Raw genomic sequence first — 17175 nt, 5'->3', positions numbered from 1 at the left:
TGAGGAGAGGATGCCTATGAGTCTGCTTGACAGACTAAGGGACGCTGGGGAGATTGAGAGGCTTAGGAAGAATTATTAAAGGAGAGCCTCATAATGTTTAGACACTAAGGAGGCCGGAGCACTGACAGAACCAGCACTGTGAAATGAGAGGAGGAAGTCTGCCAGCACAGACAGATCTGAAAAGCCGCAGATGTGTGTAAAGACCTTGAACAGATGAGATGAGACAAGATGAGGGTGACAGTTACAAAGCAAACTTGATATTTTAAACTTTCTGAGATAGTGAGTGAAGGAGGGGATTCTGCAGAATCAAAGAAACTATGCATCATGAAATTCTGGACTGAGCCACACAATTCCATTTTCACATTTAATGGTACTAATTGATAATAATAATAATAATAATATTTCATATATATATATTATATATACACACACACACACATACATATATATACATATACATACATACATATATATATATATATATATATATATATATATATATATATATATATATATATATATATATATGAGAGCTGTTAATGCTAAGATTTCGATTCAAACAGGGTGCGATTTGTGAAAAAAGCAGAGGGAGGGATGCTTTTGTAAAAAACAATTCTCTCTCCATAGGTGGAAGCTAAGCGAAAGGCTATAGCCAAGTAACCTAATGTTAGTGTAATCTGTAAATAACGCACATCATAAACCCGTCTTTTTAGGCAAGTATATGGGTGTAATGTCATGAAATGTTTTTAATACGACTGAAAGAGTCTATTAAAAACATTGTTAGTTAGGCCTATTAATTGTAATGATTTCATTTCCACGGTTATTCAAGCAACGAATAAATCATATAGAGAAAGCGAGCAAAGAGCACAAGGGAGCTTTTTGAAACTCAGAATCAGTTAAACCATTGAGTCGCAAAATGATTCACTGTTTCGAAGCGCTCCAATTGGATCGCGTATCGCGAATCATTTGATTTAAATCGGGACTTCGGAGCGAGATCGCGTGATGTTTTTATCCCCACCGGCGATGAAAATAATTCAGCAGAGGCAGGGATGCATAAACCAGAGGAGAAGGGGAATTCCCCCCCCCCCCCCCCCCCGGGAAAATCACACCCTGTAAAAAAATAAAAAATAAATATATATATATATATATATATATATATATATATATATATATATATATATATATATATATATATATATATATATATATATATATATATATATATATATATATATATATACATACACATGGTATGCAGGTGCGCATGTGCGACCAAAATAAAAAATGCACTGTGTAAATAGGATCAGACCGCTCATTTACATACTGACATGTTTGAGAGCTGTTAATGCTCAATTACCATTTTAGATCGACAAATTGTACTGTATACGATTTCTATTCAAACTGAAAGCATAAATCTAGGCTACCCGCTGCGGTTTTCAAAGTACAATGCAAAACTGTGACATTTCATTCACTGATGCTTTTCAATCAGCAGCGCTAAACCCGGAAGCGCATATACTTACTTTCTGGCAACCCGCAAATTAAAAGCTTGCTGATTTTAGAAAATTATGAAAATGTATATATATATATATATATATATATATATATATATATATATATAATACATAATAAATAAAATAATAAATTCTGATAATACTATTATATTTTAAGATATAAAAAGGAGTATTAAATACAAATACAATTATTTTATAGTAAACTTAAAAATAAAATGGTAATATTTACTTAAAAAAAAAAAAAATATATATGTATATGTATGTATATATATATATATATATATATATATATATATATATATATATATATATATATATATATATTTTTTTTTTTTAAGTAAATATTACCATTTTATTTTTAAGTTTACTATAAAATAATTGTATTTGTATTTAATACTCCTTTTTATATCTTAAAATATAATAGTATTATCAGAATTTATTATTTTATTTAAAAAGTAGTACATAAATAATGAGCAATAATATTATTCCCACTATTATTATTTTTTTTTTAATAGGTATTTTTAATGGGTCACACTATGTGAAGGGTGAGGACCAAACCAAATCTCCTGGAGCTCTTAAGAGAACCAGGCTGGGGAAAAAAAAATACAAAAAAATTTGCAAGAAGTTACTGGTTAATTATATTTTACGAGTCCATTTAACATTTTAAGAGCACTTGAAAAAACATTCAAGTACAGCTATATAATATAATATAATATAATATAATGCATATTAATATTTGCAAGAATACATGGTTCCTTTTAAATGGATGTCAACTGAGAAATAAATCAACAATCATTTTGGAATTGGATCTTGACATAAAATTGAATCGAATCCCAAGGTATCTAAAGATTCCTGCTTCTAATAGCGAGTGGGTGACATTTCCTGGTGATTGCAGAGAAATTATATCGGCTCGATTTACATAATCTGCTGCACAGAGATTCACGTATGAACATGATGCCACTGTCTTTGATAACTAATCATGCCTATGACTTGCCCTTTAAATGAAAAGTTACAAAAGGCCAATAACATTGTCATCTAGTCAGAGAGGCTGGAATGATGACAAGAAGCTCTTGTAGCCGAAATCATTTAAATATAAGCAGCCCAAAGGCTGCGGCAACCCACTCTAATCAGCAAGTCTGACAATTACTTACCCCCCCCTCTCACCTGCTGCCTTTGGCAAAGCCATCATCACAAAGATACTGCTAATAACCACAGACTCACTTTTCAGTAAACAGACACTGTGATCAGCAGGGAATCTGGGCAACCAAAATGAGTGATCTGTTCTCGTAAAGCTTTAAAATTAGGAGGAGGCCGTCAAAAAAAACAACAACAATAACAAAGAGATAACTCCACAAATAAACAGCAGGGCTCTTCGGAGGCTTGTGAAACAGAGCTAATAGGTCGCTGTCAATCAAGCAGAATAGAAATGCACAAAGTGGTGATGTGTATTAAACCCTGAGTGCATAAATCATGTCATACATGATTGGTGTAAATCAGATGCATTGAACACTCTTGACATTTGCCTGAATTGTTGCCAGATGGATGCTAAATTAAGTTATCACAGGAAAATGCAAAACGATGACCGTCTTTGGGGAGGTAGTTAATAGAAGCTCAACAGGTTAAAAATTAGCTTTGCTACATGCATTTTATTCTCATACAAGGTACAAAAAGAATAAAAATAGCCCTTATTACCCCGCATACGTGGAACGTTGCCAAGGAGACTGTAACGTAAGAGAACACAGTGAAAATCAGCATACAATTAACTTATTTTTCAATATGAAGAGGGCTGACAAGATCTAGATCTCACTGTAAATGACCCATCCAAAAGCATTAGCTCAGACCTGGATAAATATTTTACAAGTGTGAACAAGCAGAATTGCACCGGGCCTCAACAGATGAATTGCAGCAATCAGTATAAAATTTCCCTTTATGCTTGTGTTATACTTTCCTACGTGGCAAGGTAAATTGTCTCTAGAGACTGCAATATATTAGCATGTTGGCCCAATGATGCTGCAATTGCCTCATTGGCCATTTTGTGTGAAGATGAAAGGCAAAATAAACGCCCAGTCAATTAACATGCACTTTTTGTTCTGAAAAGTCAAACGACGAGGAGAAATCATAGACTGTAAAAAAAAAAACATGGACATAGTGTCCGTGACGTCACCCGTAGGTTTCTGAAGAGTATTTTTGTAGTTCAAAGTGCGCGGTGCCAGCCGTCGCCATCTTGGCAGCGCGTCACTCCCGGATAATCGAAAATGGGCAAAAAGGCAGGATGTGGGTGGAGCTGGTTGATGAAATCATGCCCACCTAACACGACGGTGTTGACAGTACCGGCAATCAACCTGTCACTCAAGTGGCCACGCCCATATTTATGCATAACTTTAAGGCTTAATATATTTAAACGGCCCTAATATAAAAATTCACCCCCCTCACAGTTGTCATGAAGGGCAAAATTTGCTATATAGACCAAAATAATTTTTTGAACCAGGCTGTAAACCTTTTTTTTTTATTCTGCTGTAAAGTTGGGCTTTTTAACATGGGGAATCTATGGGATTGACTCCCTTTTGCAGCTAGCCTCTAGCGGCCAGTTGACGAATTACAGTTTAAGTCACTTCCTTGTTGGTTTCACCAGAGAGAAGGTTGCCGCTTGGGAGAAATAATTATGCAACAATGGGGTAAGATACTTTAATGACATTTTGAAACCCTCAGTTTCAAAGTGCAAAAGTCTAGAATGGTCAAGATAATGTAAAATTTCTTATTTCTAAGCCACAGGGATGGCATATATTTGTACAGCTCATAACGCTCGACTGAAACTAGTTGTCATTTCAGTCAGAGTAAAATTTACTAAAATTAATAAGCATAAGTATATTTATGTTAAAATGCAGTAAAACTTCACACTACTTGAATATTACTGGCTTTTAAATGTGCGGTAACTACAGAAATGAAGATGATCAAGAAGGGTGGAAAGATAAAAATAGGGATGCACCGATACCACTTTTTCCAGTACTTGCCCGATACCGATACTTTTATTTTTGGTACTTGCCGATACCGAGTACCGATACTGATATTTTCATTGCATTTGTACATTTTTAAAATATCGGGTACAGAAACCAAAAGAATATGTATAATGTTAATTGGTTAACTTCATGTATCAAATAAATACAGTCAAACCCAAATTTATTCAAACACCTTTAAAATTTCTCACATTATCACGGTTTATTTGCTATAGTTTAGAAAATGGTAATAAAATATGACAAGAACTCAGAGCAAAACTGTGTCTGAACAAATTCAGCTTGATAATATCAGATAACTTTGATAGAAAGGTACATAATGGATTACAATCAACCAACAATGACAGACAGCTGTTAGTATGACAATATATACACAACTATCAATACTCTGTCGGGCCACCCTTAGCCTTAATGACAGCCTGTAGTCTCCTGGGCATGCTGTAAACCAGGTTCATGCAAACCTGAACTTCAGTTTTTTTCCCAGACTCGGTCTGAATAATTTTTAATCCCAAATTTGCATCAATTTTACAGGTAGTCCACTGTATGAAGATTTTTTTGGTTATAATTTGTCACAGTTTACTTTATTTTGATTTGACTGTATAATATCTTCGGTTATTTTCACACTTAATTATGCCCATTAAAATGTATTTTACAAGTTTTTGTTACTTTCACTGTTCATTTTTTGCTCTATGGTACATCATCTTTAATTTAATAGAATTAGAGCGGCTCCCTTGCAGCGGTTCAGTACTGTAATTACGCGTTTTTCTGTAATAATGCAGGGAACCACTTGCTATAAATCTCCTAACTGTGATATTTTCAGAAATAAAAGTTGCTTTTTTCATCTGAAACGTGCTGCAATTTATATTCCAAAGCCACTCATATAATGCATAATCACTCATGAAGCAAGCAAAACGCGCAACGTGCGCACGTTTTTGTACTGGTGCAGAATGAGAGGGACAATTGCAGAACATAGCGCATAAGCTGTTAGTTTAACTTTCGCCAGAATGTCGTGTATGCTTAAGGTTGAAAATAAATGATGGTTTAAAGTGAATACCCCTATAAATTGTACGGAGCCCCTTAGAGCTCATGGTGGTGGAAAGATTTCGGGGTGGGTAACGCAAAGTTTTGCGAGAGAACGCAAAAGATTTAAAAAAAAATTTTTCCTCCCACCCCGAATTTTTTTCACCCACCCCGAAATCTTTCCACCACCATGAGCTCTAAGGGGCTCCGTAAAATTGTCTAATATTTACGATTTAGTTTTAAGCCAAATGATGCATGTGCCAAGTGAGCGAACATCAATAAAGAAAGATCACACAAAAGAAGTGCGCACACGCTCTTTCTCTCTCCCTCCCTCCCTCCCTACCGTTAAGTAACTCGTGTACTGTTTTACTTACTTGTTTTTGACACATCCGACTGAACTACAAACTATCCAGTGATGTCTGTGAGAAAAGGATATTCACTCGACGAGCTCGCGCATCTGCGCAGCCGCGCGCTCAATCCACTCAGCGTGCTTTGCTTAGCCCATCAACTCGCCTATACAGGCATCAATACTGAATGTTTAACATTAATTTCATTGCATGCATATACTTCGTAGACATTCTTAATCTCTAATAACTCCATTCTGCTGTCTGTTGTTCTGTTGTCTGTATTTCTTTGTCTGAATATGGCACTTATCACATGCTGTGTGGTATCGGCGTTTGGTATCTGGGCATTTTAACCAGTACGAGTACGAGTACAGGAGCTCAGTATTGGGCACGATACCGATACCAGTATAGGTATCGGTGCATCCCTAGATAAAAACTACTGTAAATTATAGGGTTCATGTTTTTTTGTTTTTTTTTAATCTCTTTAAATGCACAATAGCAACTGATGCTGCAAGAGCACATTCACATCAAATCGCTGACGTTTTAAGAGAAAACCCTTCATCTTGTCCTATTTACTGTGAAGGAGAGAAAGGTATATTTGCACTTTCCATCAAACAGATCAAGAACTGATGGTAGATCAAGAACTTGAGAGTTATCTTAGTTTAGTTTAAACTACAGATGAAAATTAATTTGTTTCATACAGGAGATTTTGATCTTGAAAAAATCATATTCAGAGAGGTCATTAATAAAGACTACATGCATGTTTCTAATAGCATGTCTGGCATTATCTTCCAATGAAATACACAAAAAGAACATTTGATTCTTCATAATTCACTTGGAGTGCAGACATGTGGTGTTTTGTCTTGCAAATGTTTGGCTTTGGCTGCTCAATCCTAGGTGCTATCCAGAAAATGACTGTAATAATTCAGAATATGTTCTTCTTGACCCTGGGTCAGGTGCTCTGATGAATATATATGACACTGAGACATAATTGAATTTTTGGATGCAAGCAAAAGGCGGAAGAATGCAGATGGAAGAAAAGTGTATTTAACTTTACCTTATCTTACCCTGTGGACATACCAGGACTGGATGGCACATAACTATTCATAAACTTGTGACGTAGTGATTCTAAATAGGCCCGTAACCCCAATCACACTTCACAGAACAATACAAATACAAAATAAGCACAAGTTTACAATTGAAAAACTTTCTTTTTTAATTTAACTCAAAATAGGGACTTGTTTCTTTTTCCCTATATCTTGCTTATTCTAAGCATATCAAAGTGCAAAACCAATTACAAAAATAACAAAAAAAAAACATTATCTCATGACATAATCATCATAGGAGCAATCATTAGATCACAATCATCTTTCAACCCAGGCAGAGGAATTTACAAGTCTTCAAAGGTAAATGACGAGAGATCAAACAATGTTTGTCAATATTCAGACACAATATGCTTGTGAAGGTATCAAGGTATCGTTTCAATCCAAGTCCATAACGGAAACAAACCAGACATAATGCAATTGAAAGTTTGTGTTCCTAAACAAGGTTCAAGAGGAGAATGTTTAATGGTTGTAGGCTTGTGTAGATGTGTGTGAATGTGCTGTGTGTAGTATGGGATAAAAGTCTGTGTGTATGGAATAAGAGTCAGTGGTGATTTACGGCTTCAATTAGGAGCGAGAATAAACTGTTCAAGGCCTACCTGAAGTCCAACGTACAATCAGAATATTTGCGGCCTGTCCGAGACTAGACGGAACTCACTCGCGATCACAGCTTTCCAACCCCACACAGTTCAAACACAGCTGATAAACGAATGGCGATCATCCGAACACTCGTCCACTGTGTAGCTGGCGTAAAGTTTGTGACATGAAAACCTTCAGTCTCGTTGGTTCCTGGTCGGCATCATACTTCACCGCAGTGCTTACTGTCTGTTGATTAAGCACTTGTATAGCCCAAACACTGCTATGGAAAGGAGCAGCTTGCTGGAATTTGGGTAGTCGAAACACTCTTCCGCAGTGCAGCAAACAACGCTTTTAAAAATTAATTAATTCTGGCACATGTTAAACGTCTAAAGAATCCAGGCCGTTCAAACTGCTTCAACTTTGGTTCTTAGGCTGTGTCCAAATTCAGGGTCTGCATCCTTCGGAGTACTCATTTGAAGGATGTTACGTCCTCCTTTTCCCCGAATTGGAAGGATGGGTGTGGTGGATCCTTTCCCGTCCTACCTATCCCATAATTCTTTTCGGCAGAGCGTAATGGCGGACGAAGCGAGCGGTAGCGGAGTGGGAGAGGAGTTTCTCTGACAAAATAAGCTAAAGTTTATGCTTCGGCTCAATGAATTTGTAGGAGAAATTAGTAGAATACTTAAAAACAAATAAAAATAGGCTATAATGGCTTACCTGGATGTGACTGTCTTGTAGTCTGATATAAAAAACTCTCCGAGAACGAGCAAAGAAAGTATTTAATTTATTTAATTGCTTTATTTCTTCCAAAAGAATTAAAATGAGGAGAATAACTCTTTGTTTGTCCATTTTCCCGCTTCTTGCTTGGCGCTGTCACGGTTGCTAGGCGACAGGATATGAGCAACAGGTAAGGGAGGGAACTGAAAGAAGGGTAGGCTGTCCAAATTCACAAACACCGACTTCCGGGTTTTGCGGACGTCGGAGGATCCCTCCTCCTTCAACCCGGTAGGAAGGATCCTAAGGAGGATGCAGACCCTGAATTTGGACACAGCCTTAGTGTAGTGGAAAGAAACATTCACCCTTATGCACACACACCTGCATCTAATTTAACCTGATTTCCTCCATTTCCTTCTGGCTACCGACTCCTCCCACTTGTTGCAATGCATTATGGGTTCTGTAGTTTGTTTTTCCGTTACAAACTGAAACTTTACCCAAAAGAAATTATATAACTACAGAGCCTCCATCTAGAAGTATCCCCACCTCAAAAAAGGCAATTTAGACAACATTACATCTGAAATGACAAACTAAAATTTTAATAAATGCGCTTTAACAAAAATATACTGCTTTCAAACCCTCAGGCTATCTTGCCTCTTAGGCTTTTACTGTAAGTGCATTACTATAAATGCATTTCCTGTTCTATTTGACAAACTGAGGGATGAGTAATAACCCACAGGCCATGGATTTTTTTTTTCAAGCTTAACTTGAATTTAACCCAGACTACTTTGTTACGCCGACCTTTGAAATAAGGTCTTAATGAGTAGTATAATTTTTTTAAGTAGTATAATTTTTTCCTTCAAAATGTAATTGAGAAAAATTGAAAGTAAATTACTTGTTTCCCAAAAATAATATTTAAAGAAATAGATCATCCACCCAAAATTTAAAAATCATTTACTTTAAACTGTCAAAAAAAAAAAAGATATTCTGAAAAATGTTGTGGTGCTTTTCTCTTTTCCATAACAATAAAAGCAAAAGGGGCCCAATGTTGTTTTAGACCCCTTTGATTTTCATTTCATGGACAGAAGAAATAAAGTCATGCAGGCTTGGAACAACATGAGGGTGAGTAAATGATGACAGAAATAATTTTTTGGTGAAATATCCGTTTAGGGTATAGTTATTGTTGCAATTGTTACCCATGAAGAAAATCAGCTAGAGGTTGGAGGGATAGAGACACATCGGAAAGGTAAAGCGGTTGAGAGATGTGTGATGAAAGCTTTGGCTGTGTAACTCAAGGACACCGTGACCCTGGGTGTCCCTGTCTTCTCTGAATGTTGCTTTTAAGAGTGGCAGCACAGGAGAGACATTTGGCTATGTGTGTGCCTGTCCTGTCATTGAACCCATTACTGGCATCTCAAACTTTAAACACTGAAAGCCTGTCTACTTTTGTGTCTGAGTTGAAGAGATGAAGATCATGTGAATCTGAAGAGGCAAGAGTACCATCTGAACAGAAGGGTTTCCAGTGAGATTACGGAAAATTTAAGAGCTGTAAAAGCCCAGTAAGTCATCCTGTGTGTGTGTCCTGTACGTGGAGGGTCACGTATAAAACAATGTGTCGTGTCTAGTTGGCCAACATAAAATATGTGTGCAGCTTTTATTTCACAATAGCCATTTGTCACGGCACTAAATTCTCCTTCAACAGAGCTATTATTGTCTGAATTGAGTGGTAAACTCATTATTCACAATTTGCTGTTGTGGCACGTCTGAAATTGGTTACTCTGCTGTGCTTAATTCTATTTTTCGTTTGCCCAATAGGTGGCTCCTTGTCTCTGTGCCAAAAGTGATAAGAAGTGGCTAAGACTTGGCAGATTTGTAGAGAAAATCTGTGCCAAACTCTGTCAGGGTGCCATTCAGTAGATTACAGTGTTGTTCATTAACCTTCAAGTGAAGTAGAAGAAACAGAAACAGACCAGAGCAAAATGCTGTTTATGAACAATGCCACACACACTAATGTGTATCATCATGCTACGGGGTGACTTCATTGGAAGCGAACCCAAAAAACCTGCAGATACTTCATAAACCATCTACAACCTTGTTTAAAGGACTGGTAAATATGCTGAAATAGAGCTGCACTGTATTTAAATGATGTCATTGTCTTTCTTTGCAACACAAACATGCTTCCTTTGTATGTAAATGAGATATTTGGAATTGAATTGCAGTTATGGAGTGATGCTGTATAGTTCTAGTAAAGTATGTCAGTGGCAGTTTGCCGCATCCTCCACATCCTAGCGCTCAAAATCAGGCTTACAAGATGAGAAATTGTCCCATACAGATTTTCTGGGCACGTTTGCACTGTAACCCGATTTTTGCAATTCCTTTAGAGAATTGGAAGCATAAAGAAAGGCAAGCCTAGAAAAATACAATATTTAAATATATATATATTTAAATATATATATGTTTTTTTTTTATATCTATATATATATATATCTATATATATATATCTTATAATCTGCAGAAATATGAGTTTTTGGCCTGGTTTCACAGACAGGGCTTAGACTAAACCAGGATTAGGCCATTGTTCAATTAGGACATTTAAGATTTTTTTTATTTTTTATTTTTTAAACAAAGGTACTGGCATGTTTTAAGATCAATCAGTGCAAGTTCAACCCAGTTGAAACAGCTCAGACTTACATTTTAGTCTGGGAAAAGGCTTAAACTTTCTCTGTGAACCCGGGGGTATATGATAGAACAAATCAATGTGCTGTACTAATACCTTTTCTGAATATAAAGTATGAATGATATCCTGTGATATGTAGGCATATGAGTGTGGATGTACAGTATAAGCGTTGGTTTTTGTTCAATACAAGGGTGTGTGCTTTACATTCTCCGCTGGTAGGATTCACCAATTACCATGTGCACATGGCAAATTCTTGAGCAGCTCATTTTATTATCTTTCATATAAAACGGAACCGATAGGTCTGTACGAGAAGGTCAACAAACAGAACCCCTCATAATCATTCTCCATTTCTGACTCATCAAGTGGGCTTACGCACTACACACAACATGCAATCACTACCTGTACATGTGTGCGCACATGCACACACTCACACACACACACACACGTTTGTTTTTGTGAATTGTGGGGACATTTCATAGGTGTAATGGTTTTTATACTGTACAAACCGTATTTTCTATCGGCCTACACCAACCCTATACCTAGACCTACCCCTTACAGCAGGGGTGGGAACGTTGATCCTGGAGGGCTGGTGTCCCTGCAGAGTTTAGCTCCAACCCTAATCAAACACACCTGAACCTGCTAATCAAGGTCTTCAGGATGCAGTTAGGTATTTTTTTCCCCAGGTTTTTTCAGGGTTGGAGCTAAACTCTGCAAGAGAGTGGCCCTCCAGGATCAATGTTCCCCACCCGTGCCTTACAGGAAACTGCATTTTTACTTTCTCAAAAAAACTAATTCTGTATGATTTATAAGCCTTTTGAAAAATGGGGACATGGGGGAATGTCCTCATAAACCACCTTCTCCTTGTAATACCTATGTCATACCCATGTCATTATACAAATTTGTGTCCTCATGTCACATGAAAAACCCATTTTTGATACCCATGTCACAAACACACACACACACAAACACACACAGGAGCATACTGTATGCAAGCAAGAGCAAACACTCACTGCCTTATTCGATAAAATGGTATACATCATTGAGAAAAGAGACATTCAGGTTTGGTAGAAGCGTGTGAATATACGGCCATTAGCTGAGTGGGTGGGGAAAATATGAAAATGTTGTGACACTTTAGTAATGACAAGGTTTCTATGACTCTGTAAGACTGCAAACTGCAAAGCCTTGTTGCTATTGGCAAATGAATGCATAAATGCATTATGGTCCACAGAGGTTAAGCATTCATATGGGTTAGAAGCTGAAAGTTATATAGCCATTTCTCTCTATTCACATCAGTGACCCTGTGCACTCATTTCAAAACAATTTCAAAATGAATGTATAATCCATAGACTGTACACATGGTATTTTCTATTAACTTCAGACACAGCAGAGTAAAAATGTATGCATTTACATGCATCTGATTTATTAGAGCAGAATGCAAGTGCACTCACTTGGGTCAGACAGGATGGAATCAGTCTTGGGCAGGAACTGGTCACAGCGAATGCCCTGGAAACCCTCTTTACACCTGATTTGTAAAAAAAGAAAAGAAATACACAGTTAGTAAGCAGTTTAACAGATGATTTTATCTAAAGCAATGTATTTTAAGGACAAACTCCATGGGATTAAGAACTGAGCTTGTTCCTTGTGGGGATAAAAGCAGCAACTTTTTTGGCAATTCTGGTCAAATTATGAGTATTGTGACATTTCTGGACTGGCCCTATTACTTCCATTGCAAGCTGTGTTGTTATTGATAGATAACTAAATGTAAAAATTGTAATTATTAAAATAAACTGAAATAATTTAAAAAATGTCAATAAAATATAATTGTCAAACAAAAGTCTTAAACTAAAACTTTGAAATGTCGCCTTGGCAACAATATGAAGTTGAAGTACTAAAATTACTAAAACTGAACTGAAATAAAAATAAAAAGCTAGAAAAAAATTTAAATGACAAAAGCTTAAAATTAAAATTAAAACTACCATAAAAATCAAAGCTATTATAAAATATTAATAAATACTATGACAGTATATGAATAATATTAAAATAACACCTTACTGTAATCAAGACAACTGGAAATTAATTTTTGTGGTAATCAACACTGTGACAAGTGTTATTGATTTAGCTTAACTTAAACTGAACCTAGAATATTCCTTCAAACCCCTTGGTCATTCTACCACTCTAATTAAAACACTTTCAGGGGCCAGACTGGTCCCTGTGTGTTTGATAACAATGAAACTTCTAGACGTGGATAAGCCAATCAGAGTTAAAAAGTTTCTGGAAATCAAATGGGAAACCCAGACGTGCCATGTCAAGCATCTGTTGCAGATGGCAGCTGATTTGGAAATACATGGGCACAGCGAGTTTGCTGATTTTCTACCTCAGCAAAGCCCTGACTGCTTGAATAAGCTTTCTCTGTGTTCACTAAATATGGAAATGAAATACTTGTCTTTTATATATGAAATATGTAGGCCATGTCCCTCCCAGCCAAGCTGTTTGCTCTCTATTCAGCTCTCTTGCTCATGTAACTGCCCATGTGTTTCTGCCTGTCTCGCTCTTCCTCTCCCTCTCTCCATCCTGTCATCACTTTATCCTCATTTTTCCCTCACTTCTTGACTTTTTAAAGACACTGGAGGCTAATCCCGCTTCAGCTGGTTGAGTCAGGAGAGCAATGTGACAAAGAAAAATGTCCCTGGCTCTAAATGGCAGAGTATAAACAGAGCATATGCATATGCCATGGCCACGAGCCTCAGCAGATAGCATAAGCCTTTGTTGGTTATACAGCACATTTCACCCTTTTACAGAGGATCAAGAGATCAATTTAATGCTGCATATTGCTTAGGCTGTACGTTTTCAAGTTTCCAACTGAAAAATAAATACATTTTAAAGACCCAATCTTTTCTTTTTTATATTATATTCAACAAATAATTATTGCGAATTTGCTTGCATCAGCAGCTTTCTCTGAGGTATTTATAGTTACCAAATGATATTGCTTAATTTTCATGTCATTTTCACACCCGTAGATGATTTGTTTTGTCTTGAAACAAGGATATATAAATACATACAACATTATTTATATATAATATATATACACAAATACACAGTTAGAGCGAGAGTGAAGGCTTCGTCTGGACAGCATTCTTACAATGCACCACTTTAGAAGAAAAGCCATGAGAAGAGCTGCTCTTTGGTTTTCAACTGAAATAAGAAATGTGCTCACCCACATTATGAATTATAATATAGCTTGGTTCATTGGTCCATTGGGTCAGATTGCTTTCTTACCACAAGCAACCTCTCTAGAATTAGTTTTCAATTGGGCTGAGACTACCTCATTCAGGCAATCTTGGGCCGATTTTGGTTTGAATCCGAGTGTGATTGCTGTGTTCATATATGCCAAAATGAATTGAACCAAGGGAGAAATGTGCCAGGTTCAGAAACAAATGCTCAAAACCAAGCCAGGTGTGAAAACGCCCTTAGACAATATGCTTTTGCTTCACCAACAACAATAGTTTGAAACAAAGCCGTAGTAGACTCATTGCATCTTAAACAGTAGAGGTATTTTGTCCCAGAATGAATCAGTGTTTTAAATAAATTGGTTAAATGAATGATTGAATGATTCACTAATAAAATCCGTTGCTTGTATTCTTCTAGAATGACTCAGTTTTTTTTTTCAATGAATCAGTTGAATTATTTAATTTATTTAAAGACTTAATAAAAATGTATTTTAAGCACTTGTCGCTACCTACTGGCATAACGATAATCTGTAATCTTCAGGATTCATTCCCAACACTAAAGGACAGATTGGCAGTCTGTCAGTAACTTGCAAACACAACAAGCAGAGTGATAAAAACAGTGAAAGTCCCAGTTGTGGCTAACTACATTGTATAATTCACCACATTTCCCAAGCTTCGAGTTCTCTGAAGTGAACTGTTTTTCTTTTTGTCATGTACAAATTAAGCACTGTTACAAATGTGTTGCTGTGCTCATGAAACAGACTTACTCTTGATATCATTCTGTTTTTCCTTATTACCAGAAGAACCACTAAAAACTGATGAAATTGAATAATTTTGAATACATTTGAATAACTGTCTTTTCCCAGTCAAAACCCAAAATCCTAAGCGTACGAACAGCAACAAATATTCATTGGGCCTCATTCATGAAACACAAGCAAAACTAATTTCTATGTAAATTGTTCATAAAACCATTCTTACGTAAACTGTTAATGTACCAATTTACATACGCATGATTTTACGAATGATTTACACAGAAATGATAATAGACAGTGTCTACTATAAATAGCATCACAGTGATATAATTTTTACACCCTTGTCCAATCTGATGTTAACAATTATCACTCCTCGCTCTATAGTAGAAATGAGCATACCACTAATTGAATGTAACTATCATATGTGTCGCTAGTAAAGATTTAACACTAATAGCACACATGGAGCTATATAGGGCTTTGAGTCAGTAATCAAATCAGCAGTGCAAATGGGAGACTCTGTGCTTTACATAGCGCATAGGTCATGCCTGAAAGATCTGTGGTCAATTAATCTCTCCCCAATTAATGTGTCCGCAGGCAAGTGGAGCTGATAAAGATCTGTGAGATAAGAAAGCAGTGCAGTACAAATTTACAGAAGGAGGATCATTAAAATAGAGATCAAGTGCTATGGCTGCATTGTAAGGAACAGTCATTATGGGCACAGTATGAGCTGTGGCAATTGGCAAACAGTGGCAATTAAAATGTGGGGAGTGGATGGAAAGAGGTGGAGGTGTGGAACTGTACCCAAGAGACCAGATTTGGGCTGCTTGCCTCTTTTTATCTTGCCCCGCACAGACATTTTGTTCACAGGCTTGATTTATGTGAAAAGATGATACATGTTTAACACAGTAGGAGGCTTCCTGTTGCTCAGCATACGGCCAAAGCGGAGACCTTTTCTTTCATACAAAGCTTTTTTTTCTCTCGTGCACATGGCATAGTGCTTCGGTTATATCAACATGAAATACAGAAACACGTCTCGGCCGAGTGTGACGATGTCTTTTAATTGACTAGGCTATGGTCAAACCTTTTTCAAACATTTCTAACATTCTATTCTTTTTATTTATTCCATGAGGCCTTGTCATGTTACAGGACCCCCTGTGGGAAATCTTTCATTTCTTCTTCATAATATATGTCTATATATAACATATGTGTCTTCTTGTCACTTTCATACTCCTCCCAACCCTATAATTTTCCTTGGAAATTTTGCAATCGAATATTCATTAGTCTCAGAGACCTGCGAATGAAAATGTTAATATTTCTCAAGGACGCAGAATGTATTGAGTGTTGCCTGGCTTTTAATTAGCACCACACTCATTAATTAGCAGGAACAAATGGGGGAGGGGGGTGGGATGCTGGAAGGAGGTGTAGATCATTCTAAGAGGCAGCTTTACAGGCACAGATAAATATAAATACCAAGCCTCCAGCTGTCAGATTCTTGCAGAATATGAGAAGAACATGCACATTTAACTATGCACTGCTAATGATCAGGCTTCGGTGTGTTTATCACAACCAGAAAACCATGTGAACCCATTTATGGAGTTCATAATTTCATAATGGGAAATGTAACAGACAACAGTATAGAAGCAGCATGCATAAATACCAATTAAAGCAACCTGATAGTTTATCACGAGAACCTTTAATTAAAAGGAATGAGATCTGGAGTATGTTCCCAGGTGTAACGGGGCGAACGAGACGTGAGACGTGCGGATCCATGTGCAAGCTTTTATTAATAAACATAGTCAAAAAACAGGCAGGGTCAAACAACAGCAAACAGGTATGGTACGGGCAAGACACAGAGCAATCCTAGGGCTAGCGAGAGTCGACGATTGGCGGACAATATCCAACAGGGCAAGGCAGAGAGATAATCCAGGTATACGAGCAGTAATCCAAACGAGGGGCAAACAAAGTCCGAATGGCAAGGCAAAAGGTTAATCCAGCAAACACGGGCAGGAATCAAAACACGAGAAAACTAGCAAGGAAAGACTAACAACTCAGTTGGATCCGTAGAGTAGCTATCGCTAAGATATACGCTAAACAATACTCGGCAGAGAAGAAGAGGAAGTCCATGGTTTATGTAGGCTGTGTGATCAGTGCAATCAGCTGTGTGTGTCGTCAGTGCAATGGATGATGGGAATTGTAGTCTGAGGTGGCGTGCAACAGTTAGTGTAGTGCAAGAGTGC

The 17175-nt window shown here is 36.9% G+C and overlaps 1 protein-coding gene across 1 annotated transcript in view; it reads right to left on the bottom strand.

The window, feature by feature from the left end:
• Positions 1-17175, bottom strand: part of LOC306882263 (pro-neuregulin-3, membrane-bound isoform-like) — a gene marked incomplete at both ends in the record, with an annotated part of 327414 nt that overhangs the window by 38203 nt on the left and 272036 nt on the right. Inside the window, one exon of the mRNA XM_079436777.1 lies at positions 12408-12481. Coding sequence (XP_079292903.1) covers positions 12408-12481 — 74 coding nt within the window. The remainder of the gene's footprint in view (positions 1-12407; positions 12482-17175) is intronic.

The sequence above is a fragment of the Barbus barbus genome (genome assembly GCF_936440315.1).
Source record: "Barbus barbus genome assembly, chromosome: 16".
NCBI classification, from domain to species: domain Eukaryota; kingdom Metazoa; phylum Chordata; class Actinopteri; order Cypriniformes; family Cyprinidae; genus Barbus; species Barbus barbus.
Note: the sequence above shows the minus strand (reverse complement) of the source record. Positions and strands in the feature narration are given on the sequence as shown.